At 43.1% G+C, this 12423-nt stretch overlaps 1 protein-coding gene across 2 annotated transcripts in view; it reads left to right on the top strand.

Annotated features, from left to right (window-relative positions):
- LOC139275038 (rho GTPase-activating protein 42-like) overlaps window positions 1–12423 on the top strand; it is a 608898-nt gene that overhangs the window by 232841 nt on the left and 363634 nt on the right. For both annotated transcript variants that reach the window (XM_070891940.1, XM_070891941.1), the window contains exon 3: window positions 3332–3393. In XM_070891940.1, coding sequence (XP_070748041.1) covers window positions 3332–3393 — 62 coding nt within the window. The remainder of the gene's footprint in view (window positions 1–3331; window positions 3394–12423) is intronic.

The following is a 12423-nucleotide window of genomic DNA, read 5'->3' as shown; positions in this document are numbered from 1 at the left end:
GGTTTTGATCTTGCAGAATTCCCTAGATTCTAGAACGGTCCTCGTGGATTGGTAGGTAGCAAATGTAACCCTGCTGTTCCAGAAAGGAGGGAGAGCGAAAACAGGGAACTAAAGGCCAGTTAGCCTGACACCAGTTTTAGGGAAAATGCTGTAATCTATTATTAAGAACAAAGTAACAGGGCCCTTGAAAGATCAAAATATGATTCTGCAGATTCAGCATGGTTTTATGAAAGAGAAATTGTGTTCGACAATTCTATTAGAGTTTTTTGAGGGTGTAACTAGCAGGGTAGATAACTGGGAACCAGTGGATATAGTATACAGGTTGAACCTCTCTTATCCGGGACTCCCTTATCCGGCACCATTCCTGGTCGCCGGGTGGTGCATGTGCAGAACACGGCCAGTCAAAATCTTTCCTTCCCAGTCTCGGAAGATACATTTAAAAAAAAAAATTTGTATAGGGTACACACCAATATAATCTTTCTCCTCGATACCGGGGTTATCGGTTGCCACCTCCTCGTTGCCCTGCTGGAACTCCTGCAGCCACAGTCCTCGGGCCGTCCGCTCCTCCTCAGAGTGCTCACTCTAATTGGTCAGGCCGGCAGGCCGCGTCCTTGGGCCGGCCAATCCTCCGCTCGGTGCTCCCTCCGAGTGGGGTGGGGGGTCGAGCCGGTGGGCCATGCCGACTCTTCGGGCCCGCTCGAGCCGTGCCGACTCTTCGGGGTCTGCCAGCCCACTGACCTCCTCCCTCCCCACCACCCCCCCAACCCCCGACCTCGGATGACCTCCTCCCCCCAGCCCACCTGCTCGGGCTGATGACCTCCCCTCATCCAGCAAAATCCCTCATTTGGCACAGGTCAGGTCCCGAGGGTGCTGAATAAGGGAGGTTCTACCTGTATTTGTAATTTCAAAAGGCATTTGATAAGGTGCCACACAAAATGCTGTTACACAAGACTGGGGATCATGGGATTGGTGTTAATATATTAGCATGGATTGAGGATTGGTTAACAGACAGAAAAGAGTAGGAATAAATAGGTCAATTTTAAGATGGGAGAGTGTAACTAGTGGAGTGTCGCAAGAATCAGTGCTTGGGCTCAGCTATTTGCAATCTATATCAATGACTTACATGAGAGGACCGAGTGTAATATATCCAAGTTTGCTGACAATACAAAGCTAGGTAGGAAAGTAAGCTGTGAAGAGGGTGCAAAGGGATATAGAACAGATAAGTGATTGGACAAGAAGATGGCAGATGGTGTATAATGTGGAGAAGTATGAAATATCCACTTTGGTAGGAAGAATGGGAAAAAAAAAGTTTTTTTTACAAGATGACAGACTAGTAGATGTTGGGATTCAAAGGAAGTTGAGGGTCCTTGTAGACAAATCACAAAGTTAATATGCAGGTACAGCAAGCAATTAGGAAGATACACAGTATGTTCATCTTTATTGCAAGGGGGTTGAAGTGTAGAAACATAGGTGTAGGAGTAGACCATTCGGCCCTTCGAGCCTGCACCACCATTCAATACGATCATTGCTGATCATTCACCTCAGTACCCCTTTCCTGCTGTCTCTCCATACCCCTTGATCCCTTTAGCTGTAAGGGCCATATCTAACTCCCTCTTGAACATATCTAACGAACTCTCTATGGTAGAGAATTCCACAGGTTCACAATTCTCTGAGTGAAGAAGTTTCTCCTCATCTCGGTCCTAAATGGCTTACCCATTAAGGATTAGGATTTCTTGCTGCAATTATTTATAGCTTTGGTGAGACCATACCTGGAGTACTGCGCAGAGTTTTGGTCTCCTTACCCAAGAAAGAATATACTTGCTTTAGGGGGGGGTGCAACTAAGGTTCACTAGATTGATTCCTGGGATGAGAGGGCTGTCCTATGAAGAGAGAAGTAGAATGGGCCTATATTCTCTGGAATTTAGAAGAATGAAGGTGATCTCATTAAAATGTATAGCATTCTTAGAGGGATTGATAGGGTAAATGCTGCGAGGCTGTTTCCCTTGGCTGGCGAGTCTAGAACTAGGGGTCACAGTCTCAGGATAAGGAGTTGACTATTTAGGACTAAGATGAGAGGAATTTCTTCACACAGAATGTTGTGCATCTTTGGAATTCTCTGTCCCAAAGGGCAAGATTGAGATCAATAGTTTTTTGGGCTCTTACAGAATTAAAGGATATGGGGATAAGGCAGGAAAATGAAGTTGACATAGAAGTTCAGCTTTGATCATATTGAATGGTGGTGCAGGCTCAAAGGGCTGAATGGCCTACTGCACCTATTTTCTATGTTTCTATATTATTGAATGGTGGAATAGGCTTGAGGGGCTGTAAAGGTCTACACCTGTTGCTATTTCTTATGTTCTTATGAGTCTGGAATTGAGGAGTGGGGTTATGGAGTTGGCGGGGCTGAGCGGGGAGAACTCGGGAATCAGGAGGGAGTTGGAAATTGACGGGTTCTTCGAAATCTGTGAGGGTGGGGTGTTGGAAATCAGACAGGAGTATGGAGGTGGAGAAGAGAGGGAGACTACGGAATTGTCTCTTCTCATCTGAGGATTTAATATCCAGCGTAATTGGGGTAACTGAAGCTCCAGAGGCAGGAGGGTTTTGCATTCATCAAGTGCCACTTTCTATTATTGTGGACTATTCAGAGTTTCCCATACTTGGTATGTAGGTAATGCGGTGTGAGGAGTGCTCAGGATTTGTGAGGAAGTCTGTGCAGTTAGAATATAACCTAGTCATGACAAGTAAGGTAGTAATATCTCACTTATGCCAACAGGTTTTATGTATAATGAAGGCAAAAGTGTCGAGTCCCCAAATCATCCTTACTACACTCCTTTGTAGTCCTTCCACTATGTCAATGTTCTTTTGGATAGAGAGTGACCAGAGCTATATAAATTATTCAAATAGTTGTCTTGTTAACAAGTTACAGCTTACATGGGCCTATGCTCAAAGGGTTTTGTGAAGCATTCCTATATAGTGATTGTCTTTTTATTATATTTTCAAACTCTTAACGCATTGAATGAGTTTTTGATAATTCCCAATTCCCAGCTTCTAGCTATGAACCTGCAGTGTTAAAATGAATTTTCTTCACACCAGTGCATTGTTAGTGTTAAATACCATTTGCCAAACTGTATCTGAGGTGCTGAGCCTCTCAATTTTTTCCAATGTTGACACTCTCAGTTATGCATAATGCCTTCCTATGTAATTTTGGTCATCTACAAATGTTAGAATACTGATAGCATACCAAGCTTAATTATTGCAATAGTGAATTGTGGATTGAAGTTTATAGGTGGTGTGATATTCTTTACTTAATACATGAAACCTATTTTTCCAGCTCAGTCCTTTAAAGAATTTGCACAGCTTCTCCATACGGTTGAAGAGGAGCGAAGAAGATTGGTGAGAATTACTTTCATTTTAAAATTCTTACAGAAACAGGAATGTGGCCATATGGGTGGAGAGATGATTGGAGGACAGAAAGTAATTAGTAGGAGTAAAAGGAAGATTTTCAGATTGGAAAGATTTGTTACACATGAGTCTGTTTTGGGACCAATGTTATTTGCTATATACATAAATGACGTGGACTTGGGATAGATGAAATTATGTCTACATTTGCTGATGACATCAAGTTCAGGGCAGGGGAAAGACAAACTGATGAGGATCGTGAAAAAACTGTGGAGGACGTAGATAAGTTAACATGATTGTGTGTAATTTTGGAGCACCCTATTATAAAAAGTATATAATAGCAATGGAAAATGTGGAAAGTAGATTCACTCGGATATTACGGCATGAAGAGGTTACAGTTATGAAGAGAGTCTTGCGAAGTTGGGCTTTTTTCACTTAAACCGAGAAGATCAAGAGATGATCTGATTGAGGTCTTTAAATCCTGGAGAGTTACGATAAAGTAAATAGTACCAGATTGTTTCCACTGCTCAGCGAGATGTTAACAAAACAGAGCAGATTTAAGGTAATCACAAAGAATGAAGCAAAAGGACATAAATTTCTTTATAATGAAGGTGGGAATGGGGAATTCTCTGCAGCAACTTGTTGAAACAGAGTCCATAAGTTCCTTTAGAAGTGAGTGTTGCTTGAAAAAGAATACTAATGGATATATGAAGCATGCAGGGAATGAGATTAGATTGGGTAGCTCAAGTTGGAAAAACCACTGGCACAGAACATTTGGACTGGATGGCCTGTTTCTATGCTGTAACATTCTGTTATTCAGTGGTGTCTGCACCATCTCTCTTAGTTGGCTTACAAGGAGTTAATTTAATACTGTCAAAGTATAAAAATATTAATCTAACATCTTAGCTGAGATGGTTTATCAGTGACCCGATGAGATGGCCAGTGCAGTCTTAGCCCATTGACTTCACAGATCAACAGAAACATGCAGATCAACAGCTTTCTCCCAGTCCCACACAAGCAACTTAATCATTTTGTGACTTTGCCATTCATCAGGGTCACCAGGTAGAATATATCTGTTCCATGCCTACCAAATAACCTCAAATTGCCCTCCCATGCTGTGCTGATCATTATGCTTGGTGTGTTTTCATGACTAGTTTGATTAATTTGAGGGGGATTATTACAATACAAAACATATGCCATGTTTAATCAACCATGTCCCTAACCCTAATATCACTACAGTCCCCACAGTATATAGCGGGCGTGTTCATGCAAACATGATTTTCCTGCTATAAGCGATGGCCGGTATAATGTTTGACAGCAATGAAATAAATGACCAAAAGCTTCCAGTGATTAACTTAGCTTAATGTCAACGCCTAGGTTTGCACTGCTCCTTTGTGTTTTACCCATCAGAGTCTTAAAAGAAAGAGAACAGAAAAAGGCATTGACTTGTGCCGGTGGGCAGTATAACGTTTGACATACTTTGTAGCAGGTGAGCTTCCAAAATAATGCCAGTGTCACCACTTTTAATAAGACGTTACTGCAAGTTTAAGGAGCCTTGCCAAACTCTATGGGCCATCAGAGAGCATCATGACGCATGTAAGCAACTTCGACTTAAAAGCGGCTGGTTCATTTTGAAGTTCTTAAACAGCTGCCACCGCACTTATGAATGTTGCAAAAATTAACATTTAGTGGGTGATTGAAAGAAGGAAATATATCTGCAGAGTACAGTTATTATGAAAGTTTTGAGTTGTCTGAAGAAGATAGTCAACTTGACTCCTTTTTGACTAATATACATTAAAACAGTGCTGCAGGATAAACAGTAGTGGTCAGGGTGAGCGGAAGGTAACCCCGAACAGATGCTGGAACTGCCAAAAAAAGTCGGTCCGCTAAATACATTTTAAGTGGTGCCTTTTTAATTTTGGTAATTACAAATAGTCAGCACCATTTCCCCATTATAGGCGGCTGTCCACGATAAACAGGGAAGTATAAGTGGTGGGGACAGTAGTAGCAAAAAAAAACAGTTCTTTAAGAAATCCTCAAATCATTGAACAAAAGTCAGTTATTCCTGTAATAAAAACTGAAAATTCTGAAACATTCAGCAGGTCAGGCAGCATCTGTGGAGAGAGAAGAGGGGGGTAATGTTTTCAGGTTGATGACCTTTTGTCAGAACCGGATTTATTCCTGTAATAATCAATTGTAATTTGAATGGATTCCTGATATTAATTAATCTTCAAAGGATTTTATTAGCATTGTTGAGTGTTCTGGGCAATTACAAGTTCTCTAGGATGTTAAAAGCTGGGTACTCAATGGTATTCTAAATACTATAGGGTTAAGAATGTGCACAATAATGCTTTCTGCACTCTAATAAGTAATAGCACCCAATCGTTCACCAGCTAATTAATTTATTAAAATACTGTTTGCCAAGTGAAGTTCTGCCTCAAGTTTGTATTTGCATTTATAATTTGACTATTTTATTTGTGGACAGAAGGGTAAACATATTCTGGTCATGCCATTGCATGCAGCCATCCTGGAAAGTGGTTCCATGATAGGCCTCACAATTCTACAGAACCCAGTTCACTAGAATGCAAGAACCTTTCCATAGATTACAGATTAGCACAGCCCTCATTACAAAGCATTCTGAGGCTTGGCTTGGAGGTTCACACTGCACAATATGCCCCACCCAAATCATTTCCACAGGTAATTTTTTTAGGGTGGTTCAACCCAGCGTCTCTTTCATGGAAACCCATCGCCATGCTTAACAGATGAAGCCAAGCTACTGAGAAATCCAGAAAGGTAGGGTTTCTGCTTGCCCAATATGGAGTGCACATTCCCATTCTGTAGGGGTACATCACACCTAACTAAGTCCATAGAACTTAAATGCAGATTGGTGGGATCTTGAGGACCCTCATGTGTTCACAAAGCTCCTGCTGAAGTATATCGAGCTAAACTTCTAGGTTAACAGCACATAACACTAGTAAGCTTTCTATTGCATGTCTAAGACAACCACCAATTGACAGGACACTCTCATTCCGTAAACGAATTGAACCTTGGAGGCCAACCTTTAAACCTGTATTATTCCCTGGCAAGCACAACCATGAAATTAAACTTGAATATATTATTATACTTGCCATGTTTCATAAATTATATATGTGAATGTAAACTTGATAATACAACATATAAAGAAAGCTGCTGTCTATTTAAAAAAAAACACAAAAATGGGTAAAACAGTATTGTAGGGAAACTTTCCAGAGTGTGATTCAGTAAGTAAATTCTAATCCATATAGAAGAAGCCTTCAGGCATAATGCAGTTAAGTAGAGGAAAGAACACATTAAGTCTTTTGGTTCAGGCATGCTCTCATTTTCACCAGTTAAGTATAAATTGCTCTCGACTTTAGATAGGATGATTATATTCTTCTGCCCATTCATGATTTTTTTGAATTGTAGTACACAGCCTAGCTATTGACCATATCATGTTCAAATCTAAAATAATGATACTTGTAAGCAAGCTTAAGATAACAAAGTGTGTTGTGGGTATGTCATCATTCATTATGTAAAGAGGTAAGTTAACACTTTATCACATTTAGCAAGTTTCATTTGCTACTTACAAATTACTATTGTTAGAAGTTATGAAGGACAAAACTTTTAAAATCAACTAACTCCCCACCTCTTCATATACAGCATAGCACCAAAAACAAGTATTATTATAAGGTTTAAAACAAATAATGTGGTAAAATGTTAAATTGGAACAAGTCTAACTTGATCATGAAGTTTCATACTGTGAACTTTGTTGAAATTACGTTTTATCCTCAGTCTTGGATAAGAGATAGACATCACAGTGTGGTGCTGTATTTCTGAATGTTAACATTGTCTTAATTTCAATTTTTATGTGACCTATGCATCCTCAACATTGACTTTGAACCCAATGAAGTCTCGTGGCTTCAGTTCAAATATCAGCAAGGCAACCTCCTGCTGATTACTGGCAGTCTTCAGCTAATGCCTCCTTCATGTTGAATACTACTTGGAGGCAGCCCTGAGGGTAGCAAGGGTACATAATGCACTGATGGTATACAAGTAAGCAACACATGGGAGGAGCAGGCTCCCATAAACATTTCATCTTCAATAATGACAGAGCCCAGCACGTGAGTGAAAAAGACATGGCTGAAGTGTTCCATCTTCAGCCAGAAGTGCCGAATGCATGATCCTGCTTGGCCACTGCCTGATGTCCCCATCATCACATTTGGCAGTATTCAGCCTATTTGATTCACTTCCTGTGACATCAGGAAATGGCTGAATGTCTGGACACAGCAAAGGCTACAGGTCCTGATAGCATCCAGGCTGTTATGCTCCAGAACTAGCCACACCCCTAACAAAGCTGTACCAGGACAACTATAACACTAGCAACTACTCGACAATGTTGAAAACTGGATCAAATATGTCCACAAAAAGCAGGACAAATCCAACCCGGCCAATTACTGGCCTGTCGGCATACTCCCAATCATCAGCAAAATGATGGAAGTAGGTGCCTATTGTATATGGTCCATTTCTCTGAGCCATATAGGAGAATGGGTATCACTATTGCCCTGTAGACCATAAGCTTGCTGCCAGATTTGAGATCCTGGTCTTCAAACATTGTCTTCCTCAGCTGACCGAAGGCTGCGCTGGCACACTGGAGGCGGTGTTGGACCTCGTCGTCGATGTCTGCCCTTGCTAATAGTAGGCTCCCGAGGTATGGAAAATAGTCCACATTATCTAAGGCCTGCCGTGGATTTTGATGACTGGGGGGCAGTGCTGTGTGGCGGGATCAGGTTGTACAGTTGTACAGGGCCTTGGTGAGGCCACACCTGGAGTATTGTGTACAGTTTTGGTCTCCTAACTTGAGGAAGGACATTCTTGCTATTGAGGGAGTGCAGCGAAGATTCACCAGACTGATTCCCGGGATGGTGGGACTGACCTATCAAGAAAGACTGGATCAACTGGGCTTGTATCCACTGGAGTTCAGAAGAATGAGAGGGGACCTCATAGAAACGTTTAAAATTCTGACGGGTTTAGACAGGTTAGATGCAGGAAGAATGTTCCCAATGTTGGGGAAGTCCAGAACCAGGGGTCACAGTCTAAGGATAAGGGGTAAGCCATTTAGGACCGAGATGAGGAGAAACTTCTTCATCCAGAGAGTGGTGAACCTGTGGAATTCTCTACCACAGAAAGTAGTTGAGGCCAATTCACTAAGTATATTCAAAAGGGAGTTAGATTTAGTCCTTACTACTCGGAGGATCAAGGAGTATGGCGAGAAAGCAGAAAGGGGGTACTGAAGTTGCATGTTCAGCCATGAACTCATTGAATGGCGGTGCAGGCTAGAAGGGCTGAATGGCCTACTCCTGCACCTATTTTCTATGTTTCTATGTTTCTATGGTGGAGGACCTTTGTCTTACGGATGTTTAGTGTAAGGCCCATTTAGCAAGTCTTCCTCGGATTCGAGGGACTGCCGATGATGAGGATGGAAGGAGTCATCGTAATGAGAGAGGATTAATTAGCAATCTTGTTGTGCAAGGCCCTTTGGGGAAGAGTGACCATATGTTGGTAGAATTCTTAAATAAGATGGAGAGTGACACAGGTAATTCAGAGACTAGGGTCCTGAACTTAAAGAAAGGTAACTTCGATGGTACGAGACGTAAATTGGCTAGGATAGACTGGCGAATGATACTTAAAGGGTTGATGGTGGATAGGCAATGGCAGACATTTAAAGATCACATGGATGAACTACAACAATTGTACATCCCTGTCTGGCATAAACATAAAACTGGAAAGGTGATTCAATCATGGCTAACAAGGGAAATTAGGGATAGTGTTAAATCCAAGGAAGAGGCATATAAATTGGCTAGAAAAAGCAGCAAACTTGAGGACTGGGAGAAATTTAGAACTCAACAGAGGAGGATAAAGGGTTTAATTAGGAGGGGGAAAATAGAGTATGAGAGGAAGCTTGCAGGGAACATAAAACTGACTGCAAAAGCTTCTATAGATATGTGAAGAGAAAAAGATTAGAGAAGACAAATGTAGGTCCCTTGCAGTCAAAATCAGGTGAATTTATAATGGGTAACAAAGAAATGGCAGACCAATTGAACAAATACTTTGGTTCTGTCTTCACTAAGCAAATAACTTTCCGGAAATACTAGGGAACCGAGGGTATAGCGAGAAGGAGGAACTGAAGGAAATCCTTATTAGTCAGGAAATTGTGTTCAGGAAATTGATGGGATTGAAGGCCGATTAAATCCCCAGGACCTGATAAGCTGCATCCCAGAGTACAGATGCAGAAAGAATGTGCCCGATGTTGGGGAAGTCCAGAACCAGGGGTCACAATCTAAGGATAAGGGGTAAGCCATTTAGGACCGAGATGAGGAGAAACTGCTTCACTCAGAGAATTGTGAACCTGTGGAATTCTCTACTACAGAAAGTTGTTGAAGCCAGTTTGTTAGATACATTCAAAAGGGAGTTAGATGTGGCCCTTACGGCTAAAGGGATCAAAGGATATTGAGAGAAAGCAGGAATGGGATACTGAAGTTGCATGATCAGCCATGATCATATTGAATGGTAGTGCAGGCTCGAACGGCTGAATGTCCTATTCCTGCACCTATTTTCTATGTTTCAATGGGCCTAATTTTGACCATGACTTGCATCAATTTTTTTGGAGTAAGTTGTTTTTTCTGGCATAAGTTTTAAAAAAATGCGATTTTGCCCCCAAAATTTGCTCCAGAGTGTCAGTTGGATACGATTTTTTTCAGGTCAGTTTTTTTTTGAAAAGGGGGTGTTCCCAGACACTTACACCAGTTTTGGCCTTTTATGCCACCTTGGCCAGCAAAAACTTAGGTCAGCGTATGTGGCCAGCTCTGAAAAACCTTGCAGACAGTGAAGAAAAAACAGCGCACATTCGGCAGACATTAGGGCAGGGATAGGGGCGGAAAGGGAACTGGAGAGGACCTCAACAACCAAGCACCAAACATTGCAAGGAAAAGCTCAAACAATTAAAATACTAATAAAAATGAAGTAAATCCTACCGGAGAAATGCGAGCTGCTAGCCGTGATGTCGTGGGGGGGGGGGGGGGGGGGGACGGGGAGGGTGGGTAGGTAGCCAGAGAGAGAGAGAGAGAGAGAGAGATGCTGGTATACAAAATACTCTTTCTCTGTCCCCCCCACCCCCCTGCCCCTTCAAAAACTCCCCTCCCTCCCCCGCAATCAAAACTCTCAAGCACACACAACCACTAAATAAAAAATAGAACTGAAGTCTTACCTCGCCCGGGAATTCAGCCGGCCGGCCGGCCGGCATGGGAGGCTACTCGTCCGGGTATAGGGTGCGGCGAGATCGGGTGTCCCTTCGGCCGGGGATAGAGGCTGCAAGCATCGGGTCCTGCTCACAGCCCACAGGACGCGCTGGGAGGAGAGGAGCATGTGCGCAGCCCTCACTGAGCATGCGCGCAGGTGCCGGAAATGCTTTCTGCGTTGGCCTGTTGCTCCGCCTCCCCCCCCACCCCCCTTCAGTCTGCAAGCCACGCCACGACTCCGGGGACTCCGAAGAGCGGCCAGGATGGGGCCCCTTTTTTCTGGCGCCCTTTCCAGCGCCAAAGTCGGTGCGCTTCAGGTCAGTGCACCGAAAAATAGCTTGGGCTCTGTTGGGCCCAATGTTTCTACTCATCAATAATGTGCTCACGAATGCTCAGTTTGAGTTGTGCCAGAATTACTCGGCTCCAGACCACATTACGGCCTTAGTCCAAACATGACACAAACTGAATTCGATAAGATGAGATGGGAGTAACTGCCATTGATATTAAAGAAGCATCCGACCAAGTAAGTGTGGCACCATGGAACCCTGGAAAAAACTTTAGTTATTGTGTATTGGGGGAAACCTGTCCAGTGAATAAACCTACACCTGGCACAAAGAAAGATGGTTGTGGTTGTTGGAAGGCCAATCATCTAAGTCCCTGGTCATCTGCAGGAGTTCCTATGCGTTCTGGGCCCAAGTATCTTCAACTGCTTCATTAATCACCATCCCTCTATCATAAAGTCATAAATGGGGTTGTTCGCTGATGATTGCACAGTCTTCAGTTCCATTCACAATTCCTCAGATATTGTAGCAGTCCATGACCAAATGCAGGAAAACATGGACAATATCTAGGCTTGGCTGAAGTGGCAAGGACCATTTGCACTACATAAGTGCGAGGCAATGACCATCTCCAAGAGAGATCCTAACCTCCACCCCATGACATTTAATGGCATTACCATTACCATCGCCAAGTCCCCCATGATCAACATCCTGGGGATGTCACCATTGACCAGAAACTCAACTGGACTAGCCACATAAGTACTGCGGCGACAAGAGCAGGTCAGTGGCTGCATATTCTGTGGTGAGGGGCTCACCACCTGACCACCAACAAGGCATGTCGGGAGTGTAAGGGAATAATCTACACTTGTCTAGATGGGTGGACCTGCATCAGCACTCGGGAAGCTCAACTATCCAGGTTCAAGCAGTCTGCTCGATCGGCACCTCCTCTTTAACTTAAACAATAAAGTTGAGCGCACCGTGGCTGCAATGTGTACTGTCTACAGGATGCACCGCTGCAATTCACCAAGACGTCTTTGGCAACACCTTCCAAATTCGCAATCCACCACCTAGAAGGATGAGCAGCAGCTGCATAAGAACACCATCACCACCTCCAAGTCACACACCATCCTGACTTGGACATATTTTGCCGTTTCATAGAAACATAGAAAATAGGTGCAGGAGTAGACCATTCGAGCCTGCACCACCATTCAATATGATCATGACTGATCATTCACCTCAGTACCCCTTTCCCGCTTTCTCTCCATACCCCTTGATCCCTTTAGTCGTAAGGGCCATATCTAACTCTCTCTTGAATATATCCAATGAACTGGCATCAACGACTCTCTGCGGCAGAGCATTCCACAGGTTAACAACTCTCCGAGTGAAGAAGTTCCTCCTCATCTCAGTCCTAAATGGCCTATCCCTTACTAAGA

This window comes from Pristiophorus japonicus, chromosome 10 (assembly GCF_044704955.1).
Source record: "Pristiophorus japonicus isolate sPriJap1 chromosome 10, sPriJap1.hap1, whole genome shotgun sequence".
Taxonomy (NCBI): Eukaryota; Metazoa; Chordata; class Chondrichthyes; family Pristiophoridae; genus Pristiophorus; species Pristiophorus japonicus.
Note: the sequence above shows the minus strand (reverse complement) of the source record. Positions and strands in the feature narration are given on the sequence as shown.